General features: G+C 64.5%; 1 protein-coding gene across 1 annotated transcript in view; it reads left to right on the forward strand.

Moving 5' to 3' along the window:
• LOC123356615 (aurora kinase C-like) overlaps positions 1-18,433 on the forward strand; it is a 64,837-nt gene that overhangs the window by 364 nt on the left and 46,040 nt on the right. Inside the window, exons 2-8 of the mRNA XM_044999975.1 lie at positions 6,851-6,888; positions 9,848-9,998; positions 10,534-10,597; positions 11,704-11,895; positions 12,312-12,450; positions 17,077-17,225; positions 17,313-17,487. Coding sequence (XP_044855910.1) covers positions 6,853-6,888; positions 9,848-9,998; positions 10,534-10,597; positions 11,704-11,895; positions 12,312-12,450; positions 17,077-17,225; positions 17,313-17,487 — 906 coding nt within the window. The 5' untranslated portion in view covers positions 6,851-6,852. The remainder of the gene's footprint in view (positions 1-6,850; positions 6,889-9,847; positions 9,999-10,533; positions 10,598-11,703; positions 11,896-12,311; positions 12,451-17,076; positions 17,226-17,312; positions 17,488-18,433) is intronic.

Below are 18,433 nucleotides of genomic sequence, written 5' to 3' on the forward strand. Positions count from 1 at the left end.
GGGGGGTTATCAGGATGTGAGGGGCTGGGGGGTTATGGGTTGTGGGGTGGGGGAGTTATGGGGGGCGGGGGGGATTATGGGGATGTGCTGGGCTGGGGGGTTGTGGGGGTGGGGGAGTTATGAGGGGGCTGGGGGGTTATGGGAATGTTGGGGGTGAGTGGGGAGCTGGGGGAGTTATGGGGATGTGCTGGGCTGGGGGTTATGGGTGTGAGTGGGGGGTTATGGGGATGTGGGGGGCTGGAGGAGCTGGGGGGTTATGGGGGGGCTAGGGGGGTTATGGGGATGTTGGGGGTGAGTGGGGGGTTATGGGGATGTGCTGGGCTGGGGGTTATGGGTGTGAGTGGGGGTTATAGGGATGTGGGGGGCTGGAGGAGCTGGGGGGTTATGGGGGGGCTAGGGGGTTATGGGGATGTTGGGGGTGAGTGGGGAGTTGGGGGGTTATGGGGATGTGGTGGGCTGGGGGTTATGGGGGTGAGTGGGGGGTTATAGGGATGTGGGGGGCTGGAGGAGCTGGGGGGTTATCAGGATGTGAGGGGCTGGGGGGTTATGGGGATGTGGGGTGGGGGAGTTATGCGGGGTGGGGGGATTATGGGGATGTGCTGGGCTGGGGGGTTGTGGGGGTGGGGGAGTTATGGGGGCTGGGGGGGTTATGAGGATGTGGGCTGGGGGTTGTGTGTGTGAGTGGGGGGTTATGCAGATGTGGGGGTTATGGGGGACTGGGGGGTTATGGGGATGTGGTGGGCTGGGGGGTTATGGGGCTGTGAGAGTGTGGGTTGTGAGGTGGGGGAGTTATGGGGATGTGCTGGGCTGGGGAGGTATGGGGATGTGGGAGTTATGGGGGGTTATGGTGGGGGAGCTGGGGGGTTATGGGGATGTAGGGGTGGGGGAGTTATGGGGGGTTGGGAGGGTTATGGGGATGTGGTGGCCTGCGGGTTATGGGGGGTTATGGGGATGTGGTGGGCTGGGGGGTTATGGGGCTGTGAGAGTGTGGGTTGTGAGGTGGGGGAGTTATGGGGATGTGCTGGGCTGGGGAGGTATGGGGATGTGGGGGGGGTTATGGTGGGGGAGCTGGGGGGTTATGGGGATGTAGGGGTGGGGGAGTTATGGGGGGTTGGGAGGGTTATGGGGATGTGGTGGCCTGCGGGTTATGGGGGGTTATCGGGATGTGGTGGCTGGGGGTTATGGGGCTGTGAGAGTGTGGGTTGTGAGGTGGGGGAGTTATGGGGATGTGCTGGGCTGGGGAGGTATGGGGATGTGGGAGTTATGGTGGGGGGGCTGGGGGGTTATGGGGATGTGGGGGTGGGGGAGTTATGAGGGGCTGGGGGGTTATGGGGATGTGGGGCGCTGGATGAGCTGGGGGGTTATGAGGGGCTGGGGGTGGGGGGGTTATGGGGGGGCTAGGGGGGTTATGGGGATGTTGGGGGTGAGTGGGGAGTTGGGGGGTTATGGGGATGTGGTGGGCTGGGGGTTATGGGTGTGAGTGGGGGGTTATGGGGATGTGGGGGGCTGGAGGAGCTGGGGGTTATCAGGATGTGAGGGGCTGGGGGGTTATGGGGATGTGGGGGTGGGGGAGTTATGAGGGGCTGGGGGGTTATGGGGATGTGGGCTGGGGGTTGTGTGTGTGAGTGGGGGGTTATGCAGATGGGGGGGTTATGGGGGACTGGGGGGTTATGGGGATGTGGTGGGCTGGGGGGTTATGGGGCTGTGAGAGTGTGGGTTGTGAGGTGGGGGAGTTATGGGGATGTGCTGGGCTGGGGAGGTATGGGGATGTGGGAGTTATGGTGGGGGGGCTGGGGGGTTATGGGGATGTAGGGGTGGGGGAGTTATGGGGGGCTGGGGAGATTATGGTTATGTGCTGGGGGGTTATGGTTAGGGGGGGTTGGGGAGTTATGGGGGGCGGGGGGGTTATGGGGATGTGGGGGGCTGGAGGAGCTGGGGGGTTATGAGGGGCTGGGGGTGGGGGGTTGGGGGGGTTATGGGGATGTGGTGGCCTGCGGGTTGTGGGGAGTTATGGGGATGTGGTGGGCTGGGGGTTATGGGTGTGAGTGGGGGGTTATGGGAATGTGGGGGGCTGGAGGAACTGGGGGGTTATGGGGATGTGGGGGTTATGGGGGGCTGGAGGTGGGGGATTATGGGGGCTGGGGAGTTATGGTTGGGGGTTATGGGGCTGTGAGAGTGGTGGGGTTATGGGGGACTGGGGGGGTTATGGGGATGTGGCGGGCTGGGGGGTTATGGGTGTGTGAGAGTGTGGGTTGTGAGGTGGGGGATTTATGGGAATGTGCTGGGCTGGGGGGTTATGGGGATGTGGGAGTTATGGGGGGCTGGGGGGTTATGGGTGTGTGAGAGTGGTTTGTGTGGTGGGGGGCTTATGGGGAGGCTGGCGGTGGGGGAGTAGTGGGGATGTGTCAGGCTCGGGGGTGTGGAGGTTTATGGAGGTGGGGGCTATGGAGATGAGGAGCTGGGAGGTTATGGGGATGTGGGGAGCTAGGGGGTTATGGGGGAGGGAGCTGGGGGTTATGGGGATGTGGGGAGCTAGGGGGTTATGGGGGAGGGAGCTAGGGGGTTATGGGGATGTGGGGAGCTGGGGGGTTATGGGGATGTGGGGAGCTAGGGGGTTATGGGGAGGTGGGGGGCTGGGGGTTGTGCGGTTATGGGAATGTGGGGGAGTTATGGGGAGCTGGGGGTGGGGGTTTATGGGGATGTGGCTGGCTGGGGGGTTATGGGGGTGGGGGAGCTGGGGGGTTATGGAGATGCGGACTGAGGGGTTATGGGGATGTTGGGGGCTGGAGGAGCTGGTGGGTTATGGAGATGTGGGGGGCTGGAGGAGCTGGGGGGTTATGAGGGTGTGTGTGGGTGTTATGGAGTGTGGGGGTTAGGGGAGAAGGGGCTGGGGCAGCGTGGGATTGTGGGGGACTGGCAGGACTATGGGGGCTGGAGGATCAGTGGGTTATGGGGCAGTGGGGGGCTCTCACAGAGTCCCCGGGCGATGCTCTGGCGCTGCTCCCTACGGAGCCAGGCAGGACTCTGGGGGAGCCTCCTCTCTGAGCCGACTGGCTCCGGGGCAAGGAGCTTCCCCAGCTTCCACCTTCCCGGGTCTGACCTCGGGGCACCCGGCATCCCCGTCCCCCCACGCGCTTCCCCCCGCGGGTCCCTGCCCCCCAACTCCGCAGCCAGCCGGTAAAACCGGGGGGTTGTTAGTCGGCGGGGTACAGAACTTAGCACAGAAATCAGGGACTTTCCGCCAAGTCCATCTTGGGGAGCCCTGGCCCAGGCGCCCCGGGCTCCCCTGTCTGTGGGTCCCACGCCGTGGGGTGGCCTGGGCTCCCCTGTCTGCGAGTGGCCCGGGCTCCCCCGTCTGCGGGTCCCACGCCTCAGACTGCCCTGGACTGTGGAGTGTGTGTGTGGGGGGGGGCGTTATGGGGGTGAGGAGCAGGGATTATAGGGGGCTGGAGGAGCAGGGATGTGAGTTTGGGGGGCCCTTTGGCACGGGAGGGGGTCTCTGAGCCAACTGGAGCGTGGGTAGGACGGGCGGCTCCGGGTTAAGTGGCATGTGGAGGGCTGGGGTCTGGGATGGGTGAGTTGATGCTGGGGATTTGGAGGGGGGGCTGGAATGAGTTCTAGGGAGCAGATCTTGGGGGTGGGGGGGTTCGGGAGCAGGGGGTTCTGGTGCTAGGGTTGGGGGGCAGTGGGGGACCCGGGGAGGGGGCTGGGGGATTAGGTCGCTGCGCTGGGCACAGGGTTGGGTTAGTGTGGGGTTGGGGGGCCTGGCATGGGGGCTATTGGCTCGGGTGGGATGTGTGGGGTGCAGGTGGGCTGAGTGAGGGGGCTTGGGGGTGCTCTGGGACTTGGGGGGTGACAGTTGAGCCCTGGGGAACCCCACAGAGTAAGCAAGTGAACTAACTAGTGCCTGGGCTGTTAATGGGGAAACCCTGAGACAACTGGACCGGACCCCCAGGCGTGGGGCCGTCGCTTGGCTTTTCCTGGGGTGGTTGGGGTGCCCCTCGTCTGGCTGGGGGGCAGCCCCTCGGCCCCACTGCGGGGTGGGCTGCACAAATTGAACTCCGCTTTCTAGTGACCCAAATACATCCGCCCCGGCCACGCCCGGCTTTTGCTAGGATGTTGCTTGACGTACCAGGGGGCTCAGTTGTTTCCTCCGTAGGGTCCAGACCCTGTTCTCGCCTTCCCCCCCTCCCCCACTCCCGTGCCTCAGTTTCCTCTCCTGCCCTCGGTCTGTTCATTCCTGTGGGTTTCCAGCTGCTTCATCAACCCATTTCGATGATTTTAATAAGCCAGAGGGATCTTAACCTTTCTGGTCGAGTCGTCGATGCACATTTTTTGGAAAATCTGAAGCCGGAGCCGGCAGCATTTCCGAAGGGGTGTGCGGAGGCCTCATTCATTTACCCTGCTTGAAGGTTTCGCGGGCCGGTCGTATGGTTTAACGTTTTTAGAAGGTCTCTCTCTATAAGTCTATAAGAGAGAACTAAACTATTGCCTGTAAAGTAAAGAAGGGTTTTTAAAATGTTTAAGACGCTTCATTTAAAATGAAATTAAAACGCCGAGCCCCCCGGACCGGTGGCCAGGACCCGGGCAGTGAGTGCCACTGAAAATCAGCTTGGCACACGTGCCATAGCGTGCCGACCCCTGATCTGAAGGGTTTTTTTTAAACCTATTCCCGCCCCCGGCTCTGCTTGACCTGGGCTGAATTCTGTCATCCCCACCCTGTAAAAATCCCGCTGCGGCGGGAACCGGTAGAGGTTTTAACGAGACCCAAAATAACTTACCGGGCGGTTTGCTTTGCTAGCAAAACACCAACGGGCCGCGCGTGGTGCAAAATGAAACCCTTTGCCGTTCTGTGAGGAGGGCTGCCGGCGCTGGTGATGCCGGCGAGATGTTTTCCGCTATAAGCGAAGGAGTGAGTTGAGTCCGAATGCTTATCGGAGGCGCCCTGTTTCGGTTCGCTTCTAGCTGGGCTCGGCCGGGTTAGACGTTTCGGGGTGACTGCCGATTTTGCCGCGCGCCGCAAAGCGAGGAGAAATACGTCCGCGCGTAATAATCCAAACCGACAGGCAAAGTGAGGAAAAAGGCTGGCTGAGAAGTCATGAGTTTGCCTTCAGGGTCTTCACTACGTAACTGTGCAAAGCTTTCACTTTTCCAAGCTGTCTAGTCGTTCAATAATTGTTTGCCAATCTCCCGGGACTGTGAAAATTTAAAAATGAAAACAATTGGGGGGGGAAGATGCTTAAAACCATCGTTTGGCACAGCTGGGATTTAAAGATACAAACCCTGGTGGAGGGCGGGGAGGGCTTCAAAATAAATATGGATATTATCCATCGAAATTATAAAAGAAAAAAAAATCAGCTACTGCCAGGCCTACTTATAACTTGGGCAAACTCTGTTTGCCCTGAAATTGTCCAGTCCGGGTCTTTGCCTCGGGTTGACTTTTGGGAGAAAATTTCAGCCAAAACGGCTCGGCCGTTTCTGAGAATGAAGACGGGGGAAAAAATATGGCGCTTTCCCCGTGTTAAATTCTCACGACTTTCTTTGAGACCCTCCATCGCCCCCCAGCTCTGGAGCAGGGACTCGAAATCAGGCAGGGGTCACGGCCCCTGCTGGCAGGGACGCGGCTTTTGTTGTTCCGGGGGGGCTGGATTCTGCCCTCGTCTCTGTCGCGGAGACGTTGGCCAAGTCGCTTCCACCACGTGCTTTCCAGATGGCCACTTCCTCCCTTTCTGGGTGCCCAAAATGGGTCTGATTTGCAGCCGGGCCACGCGCTTGCCGCTGGAGTCACCGGGAGCTGGGCTGGGAACGCGCCAGGCACTGGGTGACACAACGTGCCGCTGCCTCGGCGGCGCCTCCGTTCTCCTGTAAGTGGGAGAACAAGCCCTCAGCTGGCAGGGCCGGTATGAGAAATCGAGGCCTGGGAAGTGCTCCCGGAGGGCCGAGCGCTGGGGGAGATGGAGCATGGCAAGCGCCGGGTTACAAGCCGGGGTGGCGGGGGGAGGCGGGTGTCCACGGATTGAGGCCGGGCTCCTGTGGAAACCGTCGCGTGCGATCGCGTGGTTATAGCCGTGACCTGCTCCGTGGCGCCGGTGGGAAGGGGCGGTCGGAGCTGCGTTTCCCAGGCGCGGCTGGGAGGCTCTGAATCCGTGATACGGCTGCGGCCTGAACGGCTCCGGCCTGGGACGGGGCGGGCGGGGGCTTTAAATCCAGACCCTCTCGTAGCCGGTTCTCCGGGGCCGAAGAGCTCTGTCACTCCAATGCCTGCCAAACAGCTGGGAGAAAAGGCCTCCGTGTTAAAATTCCCCATCAGCGTTGGGTGGTCACCAATCCGCGTCTCTGGTCCTCCACGGAGACCTCTGGCAAAAGCCAGGCCTGTGGGGTGGGGACAGGGGGACGCTGAATAAGCTTATTTGGGGGGGAGGAAATCGACTTTCCGGCCTTTGTCATAACCCCAAATCGGTCCCCCGGGAGCCGTGTCTGTCAGGTCCCCTGGGGCGTGCCGGCGTGGCCGATTCAAACAGCCGGGCTGTTTCCAGCGGGGATCGGGGCTGGGAGATGAGTTAATTCAGAGCAGAGCCGTGAGAACGGTTCAAGGATTAATAATCCGGCCTGGGAGGGAGAGACGCCGGGCGTTGGATCTGGTTCGCGGGGGACGGCTGGGGTAGTGGGCTGGCCCCGACTCCCCCCGGGTGACCCTGAACTGCTCTGATCTCTTCTGTAAAGGGGGGGGTCCTTGTGCCCCGAGGGGATCCCCCTGATCCAGGGCCCTCGGGCGAGCAGGGTCTCGGCGGGCGGGGACTCAGGGGGAGCGCGGGCGGGTGCTGACGCCGTGTCCGCTTCTCCCCCACAGAAATGGCCTACAAGGAGAACGTGACCCCCGGGGCCAAGGTGAGCCGAGCTCGCGGGCCGGTGGGGGGAGGGATTCTGTTGTGCCAAGCGCTGCGCAAAACCCACCTGAAATCGGAGCCCCCCCACCTGGGTGCTGCACAAAACCCTCTTCCCCCCCCCCCCCGGCCTGAGATCGGAGCCCCCCCACCCAGGCACTGCACAAAACCCTCCCCCCCCCCGCCTGAGATCGGAGCCCCCCCACCCAGGTGCTGCACAAAACCCTCCCCCCCCCCGCCTGAGATCGGAGCCCCCCACCCAGGCACTGCACAAAACCCTCCCCCCCCACCTGACATCGGAGCCCCCCCACCCGGGTGCTGCACAAAACCCTCCCCCCCCCCCGCCTGAGATCGGAGCCCCCCCACCCAGGCACTGCACAAAACCCTCCCCCTCCTCGCCTGAGATCGGAGCCCCCCCACCCAGGCGCTGCACAAAACCCTCCCCCCCCCCGCCTGAGATCGGAGCCCCCCAACCCAGGCACTGCACAAATCCCCCCACCCCCGCCCGATATCTGAGCCCCCCCACCCAGGTGCTGCACAAAACCCTCCCCCACCCCCGCCTGAGATCAGAGCCCCCCCACCCAGGCGCTGCACAAAACCCTCCCCCCCCCCCGGCCTGAGATCGGAGCCCCCCACCCAGGCACTGCACAAAACCCTCCCCCACCGCCTGAGATCAGAGCCCCCCCCACCCAGGTGCTGCACAAAACCCTCCCCCACCCCCGCCTGAGATCAGAGCCCCCCCACCCAGGCGCTGCACAACACCCTCCCCCCCCCGCCTGAGATCGGAGCCCCCCACCCAGGCACTGCACAAAACCCTCCCCCACCGCCTGAGATCAGAGCCCCCCCCACCCAGGCACTGCACAAAACCCTCCCCCCCGCCTGAGATCAGAGCCCCCCACCCAGGCACTACAAAAATCCCTCCCCCCCCGCCCGACATCTGAGCGCCCCCACCCAGGCACTGCCCCAAACCCTCCCCCCCCGCCTGAGATCCGAGCCCCCCACCCAGGCGCTGCACAAAACCCTCCCCCCCCGCCTGAGATCAGAGCCCCCCACCCAGGCGCTGCACAAAACCCTCCCCCCCCGCCTGAGATCAGAGCCCCGCACCCCTGCTCTACAAAAAACCCTCCCCCCCCCCCCGCCTGAGATCAGAGCCCCCCCCCCACCCAGGCACTGCACAAAACCCTCCCCCCCGCCTGAGTTCAGTGCCCCCCACCCAGGCGCTGCACAAAACCCTCCCCCCCCCCCGCCTGAGATCGGAGCCCCCCCACCCAGGCACTGCACAAACCCCCCCCCCCCCGCCTGAGATCAGAGCCCCCCCACCCAGGCGCTGCACAAATCCCTCCCCCCCCCCACCGGAGATCGGAGCCCCCCCACCCAGGTGCTGCACAAAACCCTCCCCCCCGCCTGAGATCAGAGCCCCCCCACCCAGGCGCTGCACAAATCCCTCCCCCCCCCCCACCCAGGCGCTGCACAAATCCCACCCCCCCCCCCCACCTGAGATCGGAGCCCCCCAACCCAGGCGCTGCACAAATCCCCCCACCCCCGCCCGAGATCTGAGCCCTCCCACCCAGGCACTGCACAAAACCCTCCCCCACCGCCTGAGATCAGAGCCCCCCCACCCAGGCACTGCACAAATCCCTCCCCCCCCCCCACCTGAGATCGGAGCCCCCCCACCCAGGTGCTGCACAAAACCCTCCCCCCCACACCTGAGATCGGAGCCCCCCCAACCCAGGCGCTGCACAAATACCCCCACCCCCGCCCGAGATCTGAGCCCTCCCACCCAGGCACTGCACAAAACCCTCCCCACCGCGCCTGAGATCAGAGCCCCCCCACCCAGGCACTGCACAAATCCCACCCCCCCCCCACCTGAGATCTGAGCCCCCCCACCCAGGTGCTGCACAAAACCCTCCCCCCCACACCTGAGATCGGAGCCCCCCCACCCAGGCACTGCACAAAACCCTCCCCCCCTCGCCTGAGATCGGAGCCCCCCCACCCAGCCACTTCACCAAACCCCCCCCCCCCGACCTGAGATCGGTGCCCCCCACCCAGGCACTACACAAATCCCTCCCCCCCCCACCTGAGATCGGAGCCCCCCACCCAGGCACTACACAAATCCCCCCGCCCGAGATCGGAGCCCCCCCACCTGGGTGCTGCACAAAACCCTCCCCCCCTCCCCCCCCGCCTGTTATCAGAGCCCCCCACCCCGGCGCTGCACAAAACCCTCTTCCCCCCCCCCTCGCCTGAGATCAGAGCCCCCCCACCCAGGCGCTGCACAAAAGCCTCTCCCCCTCCCCCCGACCTGAGATCTGAGCCCCCCACCCAGGCGCTACAAAAATCCCTCCCCCCCCCCCCACCTGAGATCGGAGCCCCCCGCCCGAGATCAGAGTCCCCCACCCAGGCACTACACAAATCCCCCCGCCCGAGATCGGAGCCCCCCCACCTGGGTGCTGCACAAAACCCTCCCCCCCCCCCCGCCTGAGATCGGAGCCCCCCCACCCAGGCGCGGCACAAAACCCTCTCCCATCACCCGGGTGCCGCGTGGGGCCCTCGCTCCCCCCCCCCCCCCGCAAGCTCAGGGCACCACACGGACTCCCCTGCCCCATGCCAGACGCTGAGGCAGCGTGAAAGCCCCTGCTCGGTGCCTGGCCACGGTGGCAGCCGCCGCAGGCGAGCGATACGTACGGCCGCGGCCCCGATTCCGAGCGCCGTCGTAAACCGGCCTTGGGGGGGGAGACACCCCGGCAGCTTGGTCTGTTTCGCTTCCCGAGCCGAAGGGGTGAAGTCTCTAAATATCTGCCCGGGGAACCAGTCTTGGCCGATGGGGATTCGCCGGCGCGGATCGTTTTCCCACTCGAGAGGGATCCGTTCGAGGGCTTCTTTCGAGGCTGGGTCCCGGAGAGACCCCGTCCGGCCTCCGGCGCCGGCCTGTAACCCTCGGCTGCTCTCTCTCTCCCCCCCCGCAGTATGGGGTGCTGAGCGGGCCGGGCCCCCAGCGAGTCCCCCGGAAGGATCCCTACGTGCCCAGCGGCACCCCCTCCGAGTCGCTGCTGGCCCAGAGGGCCATGGCCAGCGCCAATAAGATTATCCTGAAGTCCTCCAGCGTCCACAAGCCAGGTAGGGAGGGGCAGGTTGGGGGGTACGGGCGGGGGGGGGAGGATCTGGGGTCCCCCCCAGCTCGGCCGGGCGTTAATTCAGGGCCGTTTCGAGGCCTGTGTTAGACAGGAAGGCAGGGTGGGTGATCTCGGGGTCCCATCTGGCCTTGGAATCTATGGGTCTAGGGGCTAAGAATGGGGGAGATCAGCCGGCCCGACCTCCTTGGAATCTATGGGTCTAGGGGCTGAGAATGGGGGAGATCAGCCAGCCCGACCTCCTTGGAATCTATGGGTCTAGGAGCTGAGAATGGGGGAGATCAGCCGGCCCGACCTCCTTGGAATCTATGGGTCTAGGAGCTGAGAATGGGGGGAGATCAGCCGGCCCGACCTCCTTGGAATCTATGGGTCTAGGGGCTAAGAATGGGGGCAGATCAGCCGGCCCGACCTCCTTGGAATCTATGGGTCTAGGGGCTAAGAATGGGGATTTCGATCAGCCTTCGTCGCCGGGGAGGGTGGGCCTGGCACACCGGGATGTGACTCTCGCTCCCTCTCCGCAGCCGTCGCGGGCAGGGTGCCCGCCGAACCCAGCTCCGGCGCCCCGGCGGCTCAACTCGCCCCCCCGTGAGTGTCTCTGCAGGGAAGGGGGGCCGGGGGGGGGCACTTTCCCTTAGGGGGCACTGAGATCCGGCTCCTGCGTGGGGTGGGGGAGCCCTCACCCCGATCCGGGTGGTTCCCTGGCGATCTGGGGCAGGGGAGGGGATTTGGGGCAGCCGGGCCCTGTGTGTGGGGGGGAGCTACCAGAGGGAGGGGAGATCTAGGAGAGCTGGGCCTTGGGGAAGGGCTGCTGGGGGGAGGGGGGGGATCTGGGATGGTCGGATCCCGGGGAGAAGGATGCTGGGGGGGGGGGGGTTCTGGGGCGGCTGGGCAATTCGGGGGGAGGGCTGCCTGGGAGGAAGGGGGGATCTGGGGCAGCTGGGCCCTGTGGGGGGGAGGGGGGATCCTGGGGGGGGGGTTCTGGGGCAGTCGGGTCCTGGGGGGGGGGGAAGGGCTGCCTGAGGGGGCATCTGGTGTGGCTGGGCTCTGGGGAGGGGATCTGGGGCAGCTGGGCCCTGTGGGGGGGAGAGGGGATCCCGGGGGGGGAAGGCTGCCTGGGGGGGGGCGCTTCTGGGGCGGTCGGGTCCCGGGGGGAAGAGCTGCCTGAGGGGGGATCTGGTGTGGCTTGGCTCCGGGGAGGGGATCTGGGGCAGCTGGGCCCTGTGGGGGGGAGGGGGGATCCCGGGGGGGAAGGCTGCCTGGGGGGGTGGGTTCTGGGGCGGTCGGATCCCGGGGGGAAGGGCTGCCTGAGGGGGGCTCTGGTGTGACTGGGCTCCGTGGAGGGGATCTGGGGTGGCCGGGCCCTGCGGGAGAAGGGCTGCCGGGGGGGGGGGGATGTGGGGCAGCCAGGTCCCAGGGGGAGGGCTGCCTGGGGGTGGTGGGGGGGATGTGGGGCAGCCGGGTCCCAGGGGGAGGGCTGCCTGGGGGTGGTGGGGGGGATGTGGGGCAGCCGGGTCCCAGGGGGAGGGCTGCCTGGGGGTGGTGGGGGGGATGTGGGGCAGCCGGGTCCCAAGGGGAGGGCTGCGTGGGAGCAGGGGGCGAGGGGGGGATCCGGGGCAGTGCACATCCCCTGCCCCCCCCCTCGGCATCCCATTCTGCCCCCCCGACTCTAACCCCCCCCTTGCCCCCCCCAGGCGAGTGTTCACCATCAACGACTTCGAGATCGGGCGCCCGCTGGGCAAGGGGAAATTCGGGAACGTCTACCTGGCGCGGGAGCGGGCGTCCCGCTTCATCGTGGCGCTCAAGGTGCTCTTCAAGTCGCAGATGGAGAAGGAGGGCGTGGAGCACCAGCTGCGGCGGGAGATCGAGATCCAGTCCCATCTCCAGTGGGTGGGGCCGGGCGCGGGCGGGGCAGGGTCCTGGCTGGGGGGGGGCGGGGCGGGGGTCGACCCCGGGAAGGGATTGGCGGGGGGCCCCCCCCGAAGCCTGGCCCGCAGATAAGGGACCCGGGAGAGCGGGAAGCAGCGAGAAGGTGGAAGCCCCTTGGAGTGGGGGTGTCCCGGGCGCAGCCCTGAAGCCGTGGATTGGCCCAGTCTTGGGGGGCTGCCCTCCCCTGGGAGGGGCCCATGACACCCCCTCAGTAAGCAATGTCCCAGGCCGTGCATGGGGGGGGGGTCTCTGGCCGGGGGATCTGGGGCAGTGGAGAGGGGAGACACCCCCTCAGCTGGGCCATGGGCGGGGGGCCACTCTCGCCGTGCTCAGCCCCAGCTCTCACTGCCCCCCCCCCGCCTTTGGCCCGCAGACACCCCAACATCCTGCGCTTCTACAACTATTTCCACGACAAGAAGCGGGTCTACCTGATCCTGGAGTACGCGCCCCGCGGCGAGCTCTACAAGGAGCTGCAGAAGTGCCGGCAGTTCGACGAGCAGAAGACCGCCACGGTGAGCGTGCGGGGGGCAGCCCCCCCCAGGCCGGGGGGGGCAAGGGCAGATGGGGGGCTGCAGGCCCCTCTTAGATACAGGCCTGGCACGTGCCAGCTCCACCTTGGCTGTGAGGGTGGCAGGGTCTAGGGGGAGAGCACTGGCCGGGAGTCAGGATGCCTGGGTTCTCTGCTAGTTTGAGGGGCGTGCGGTCTAATGGTTAGAGCAGGGGGGCTGGGAATCATAGAATCTCAGGGTTGGAAGGGACCTCAGGAGGTATCTAGTCCAACCCCCTGCTCAAAGCAGGACCAACCCCAACTAAATCATCCCAGCCAGGGCTTTGTCAAGCCGGGCCTTAAAAACCTCTAAGGAAGGAGATTCCACCACCTCCCTAGGGAACCCATTCCAGTGCTTCGCCACCCGCCTCGTGAAATAGTGTTTCCTAATATCCACCCTAGACCTGCCCCACTGCAACCTGAGACCATCGCTCCTTGTTCTGTCATCTGCCACCCCTGAGAACAGTCTAGATCCATCCTCTTTGGAACCCCCTTTCAGGCAGTTGAAAGCAGCGATCAAATCCCCCCTCAGTCTTCTCTTCTGTAGACTAAACAATCCCAGTTCCCTCAGCCTCTCCTCGTAAGTCATGTGCTCCAGCCCCCGAATCATTTTCGTTGCCCTCCGCTGGACTCTCTCCAATTTATCCACATCCTCCTTGTAGTGTGGGGCCCAAAACTGGACACAGTACTCCAGATGAGGCCTCACCAATGTTGAATAGAGGGGAATGATCACATCCCTCGATCTGCTGGCAATGCCCCTACTTATACAGCCCAAAATGCCGTTAGCCTTCTTGGCAACAAGGGCGCCCTGCTGACTCATATCCAGCTTCTCGTCCACCGTAACCCCTAGGTCCTTTTCTGCAGAACTGCTGCCCAGCCATTTGGTCCCTAGTCTGTAACAGCGCATGGGATTCTTCCATCCTAAGTGCAGGACTCTGCACTTGTCCTTCTTGAACCTCATCAGGTTTCTTTTGGCCCAATCCTCTAATGTGTCCAGGTCCCTCTGTATCCGATCCCTACCCTCCAGCGTATCCACCACTCCTCCCAGTTTAGTGTCATCTGCAAACTTGCTGAGGGTGCAGTCCACACCATCCTCCAGATCATTAATGAAGATATTGAACAAAACCGGCCCCAGCACCGACCCTTGGGGCACTCCACTTGATACCGGCTGCCAACTAGACATGGAACCATTGATCACTACCCGTTGAGCCCGACCATCTAGCCAGTTTTCTATCCACCTTACCGTCCATTCATCCAGCCCAGACTTCTTTAACTTGCCGGCAAGAATACTGTGGGAGACTGTATCAAAAGCTTTGCTAAAGTCAAGGAATAACACAGCCACTGCTTTCCCCTCATCCACAGAGCCGGTTATCTCCTCCTAGAAGGCAATCGGGTTGGTCAGGCATGACTTGCCCTTGGTGAATCCATGCTGACTGTTCCTGATCACTTTCCCCTCCTTTAAGTGCTTCAGAATTGATTCCTTGAGGACCTGTTCCATGATTTTTCCAGGGACTGAGGTGAGGCTGACTGGCCTGTAGTTCCCCGGATCCTCCTCCTTCCCTTTTTTAAAGATGGGCACTACAGTAGCCTTTTTCCAGTCATCCGGGACCTCCCTCGTTCGCCAGGAGTTTTCGAAGATAATGGCCAATGGCTCTGCAATCACCTCCGCCAACTCCCTCGGATGCAGCGCATCCGGCCCCATGGACTTGTGCTCGTCCAGCTTTTCTAAATAGTCCCGAACCACTTCTTTCTCCACAGAGGGCTGGTCACCTCCTCCCCACACCGTGCTGCCCAGTGCAGCCGTCTGGGAGCTGACCTTGTCTGTGAAGACAGAGGCCAAAAAATCATTGAGTACGTTAGCTTTTTCCACATCCTCTGTCACTAGGTGGCCTCCTTCATTCAGCAAGGGGCCCACACTTTCCTTGACTTGCTTCTTGTTGCTAACGTGCCTGTAGAAACCCGGCTTGTTCCTCTTACCATCTCTTGCTAGCTGCAACTCCACGTGTGATTTGGCCTTCCTGATTTCACTCCCGCATGCCTGAGCAAGACTTTTATACTCCTCCCTGGTCATTTGTCCAAGCTTCCACTTCTTGTAAGCTGCTTTTTTGTGTTTAAGATCAGCAAAGATTTCACTGTTAAGCCAAGCTGGTCGCCTGCCATATTTGCTGTTCTTTCTGCACATCGGGATGGTTTGTTTCTGCGCCCTCGATAAGGCTGCTTTAAAATACAGCCAGCTCTCCCGGACTCCTTCCCCCTCATGTTATTCTCCCAGGGGATCCTGCCCATCAGTTCCCTGAGGGAGTCCAAATCTGCTTTTCTGAAGTCCAGAGTCCGGATTCCGCTGCTTTTGTCGGGATCCCGAACTCGACCATCTCATGGTCACTGCTGCCCAGGTTCCCATCCACTTTCGCTTCCTCTACTATTTCTTCTCTGTTTGTGAGCAGCAGGTCAAGAGGAGCACGGCCCATGGTTGGTTCCTCCAGCACTTGCACCAGGAAATTGTCCCCTACGCTTTCCAAAAACTTCCTGGCTTGTCTGTGCGCCGCTGTATTGCTCTCCCAGCCGATATTTAAGTGATTAAAGTCTCCCGTTGAGAACCAGGGCCTGCGATCTAGTATTCTGCTAGTTGCCGGAAGAGAGCCTCGTCCACCTCCTCCTCCTGGTCTGGTGGTCTATAGCGGACGCCCGCCACGACATCCCCCTGGTTGCGCCCACTTCTAAACTTCATCCAGAGACGCTCCGGTTTTTCGGCAGTTTCGTACCGGAGCTCTGAGCGGTCGTACTGCTCCGACGTACAACGCGGCTCCCCCACCTTTCCTGCCCTGCCTGACGGTTCATATCCATCCACGACCGTGCTCCGGTCACGCGAGTGCTCCCACCACGTCTCTGTTATTCCAATCACATCGTAGTTCCTTGACCGTGCCGGGACGTCCAGTTCCCCAGGCTTCTTGCGTTGGTGTCCAGGCGCTGCAGAGAACTCGCTGATTGTCCCGCTTTCTCCGTCTGAGGCAGGAGCCCTCCCCTCTGGCGCTCTCCGGCTCGTGCGTCCTCCCCGTGTCCCGCGTCCCCCGGGGCTTTGGTCTCCTTCCCCCGGTGAACCTAGTTCAAAGCCCCCCTCGCTAGGCCGGCCGGCCTGCTTGCGAAGATGCTCCTCCCGCTCGGCGTGAGGTGGAGCCCGGCTCTGCCTTGGAGTCTTGAGCTCCCTCCCCGGCTCTGGGAGGGGAGCGGGGGCTGGTGGTTAGAGCGGGGGGGGCTGGGAGCCAGGACTCCTGGGTTCTCTGCCCGGCTCTGGGAGGGGAGTGGGGGCTGGTGGTTAGAGCGGGGGGGGCTGGGAGCCAGGACTCCTGGGTTCTCTGCCCGGCTCTGGGAGGGGAGCGAGGGCTGGTGGGTCAGAGCAGGGCGGGCTGGGAGCCAGGACTCCTGGGTTCTCTCCCCGGCTCTGGGAGGGGAGCGGGGGCTGGTGGGTCAGAGCAGGGGGGGCTGGGAGCCAGGACTCCTGGGTTTTCTCCCCGGCTCTGGGAGGGGAGTGGGGCCTGGTGGTTAGAGCAGGGGGGGGGCTGGGAGCCAGGACTCCTGGGTTCTCTCCCGGGCTCTGGGAGGGGAGCGGGGGCTGGTGGGTCAGAGCGGGGGGGGCTGGGAGCCAGGACTCCTGGGTTCTCTCCCTGGCTCTGGGAGGGGAGCAGGGGCTGGTGGGTTAGAGCAGGGGGGGCTGGGAGCCAGGACTCCTGGGTTCTCTCCCCGGCTCTGGGAGGGGAGCGGGGGCTGGTGGGTCAGAGCAGGGCGGGCTGGGAGCCAGGACTCCTGGGTTCTCTCCCCGGCTCTGGGAGGGGAGCGGGGGCTGGTGGGTCAGAGCAGGGGGGGCTGGGAGCCAGGACTCCTGGGTTCTCTCCCCGGCTCTGGGAGGGGAGCGGGGGCTGGTGGGTTAGAGCAGGGGGGCTGGGAGCCAGGACTCCTGGGTTCTCTCCCCGGCTCTGGGAGGGGAGTGGGGGCTGGTGGTTAGAGCAGGGGGGCGCTGGGAGCCAGGACTCCTGGGTTCTCTCCCCGGCTCTGGGAGGGGAGCGGGGGCTGGTGGGTTAGAGCAGGGCGGGCTGGGAGCCAGGACTCCTGGGTTCTCTCCCCGGCTCTGGGAGGGGAGTGGGGGCTGGTGGTTGGAGCAGGGGGGCTGGGAGCCAGGACTCCTGGGTTCTCTCCCCGGTTCTGGGAGGGGAGTGGGGGCTACTGCTCCTGGCCTACTGGGTGCTCTTCTGTAAGTCACTTCCGCTCTCTGTTGCCTCAGTTTCCCAATCAGCAGGGGGCGCTCTCCCCTGGCAGGGGGCGCTCTCCCCTGGCAGGCAGGGCTGGCCCCAGGTCGGCGCTAGGGGGCGCTGTGCTGTGGGGAGCAGAATATCATTTAACATTTTCCGCTGCAGGCGGAGGAACTTATTTTTTTTTCCCCCCCGAACATTTATTTTTAACCCGTGCGCCCCCGTTTTTTAGGGGCAGTAAGACGGGGGCGGGTGAAAATCAAAGGCCTCCTCCCCCCGCCCCGAAGTGTTTCTGAAAAGCTGGGATTGTAGGGGGGCTCCCTGACCGCCCGCGCTCTGCCCCGCAGTTCATGGAGGAGCTCGCCGACGCGCTCCTCTACTGCCACGCCAAGAAGGTGATTCACCGCGACATCAAGCCGGAAAACCTCCTCATGGGTCTGAAGGGCGAGCTGAAGATCGCCGACTTCGGCTGGTCCGTGCACGCGCCCTCGCTCAGGTGAGAGCCGGGCCGGGCCGGGGCGGGGGGGGTCCCTGCGCCGTCCTCAGCGTGGCACTCACCCCCGCGCCGCTCCCCCCCCCGCAGGCGGAGGACCATGTGCGGCACCCTGGATTACCTGCCGCCCGAGATGATCGAGGGCAAGACCCACGACGAGAAGGTGGATCTGTGGTGCATCGGGGTCCTGTGCTACGAGCTGCTGGTGGGGCAGCCGCCCTTCGAGAGCTCCACCCACACGGAGACGTATCGCCGCATCACCAAGGTGAGGCGCCCCGCCCCAGAGGTGGCCGCATCTCGGCGCCGGGCGAGGGGTCCCTGGGTCACCGGCCGCCCCGCCCCAGAGGTGGCCGCATCTCGGCGCCGGGCGAGGGGTCCCCGGGTAACCGGCCGCCCCGCCCCAGAGGTGGCTGCATCTCAGCGCCGGGCGAGGGGTCCCTGGGTAACCGGCCGCCCCCCCCCCCAGAGGTGGGTGCATCTCAGCACCGGGCAAGGGGTCCCTGGGTAACCGGCCGCCCCGCCCCAGAGGTGGCTGCATCTCGGCGCCGGGCGAGGGGTCCCTGGGTAACCGGCCGCCCGCCCCAGAGGTGGCTGCATCTCAGCGCCGGGCAAGGGGTCCCTGGGTCACCGGCCGCCCCGCCCCAGAGGTGGCTGCATCTCAGCGCCAGGCGAGGGGTCCCTGGGTCACCGGCCGCCCCGCCCCAGAGGTGGCTGCATCTCGGCGCCGGGCGAGGGGTCCCTGGGTAACCGGCCGCCCCGCCCCAGAGGTGGCTGCATCTCGGCACCGGGCGAGGGGTCCCCGCGTTACCGGCCGCCCCGCCCCAGAGGTGGCTGCATCTCGGCGCCGGGCGAGGGGTCCCCGCGTTACCGGCCGCCCCGCCCCAGAGAGATGTGGCAGAATAACTCCGGGCACGTTGTGGGGGGCCGCACAGGCAATCCCCTATCGCTCTAGGGCTGCTCCGTGGGTTTCGGCCCTTTGGCATCCCTCCGAGGGGTCCCTCCAGTCTGGGATGATCTGTGCTCTCGCCCCTCACAACTGGGCACCTCAGTCCGGGCTGAGGGCGTTACCCCAGCTCCAAGTGGGAAGGTGGGTGCCCTCCCCTGGGCCCCACTGCAAACCAGAGAACCCAGGAGTCCTGCCTTCCAGCGCCCCTCCCCGCGGCGGGGATAGAACCCAGGCGTCCGGGCCCGCCCTGACGCTGCGTCCCCCC

This window comes from Mauremys mutica, chromosome 26, assembly GCF_020497125.1.
Source record: "Mauremys mutica isolate MM-2020 ecotype Southern chromosome 26, ASM2049712v1, whole genome shotgun sequence".
In the NCBI taxonomy this organism is placed as follows: Eukaryota; Metazoa; Chordata; order Testudines; family Geoemydidae; genus Mauremys; species Mauremys mutica.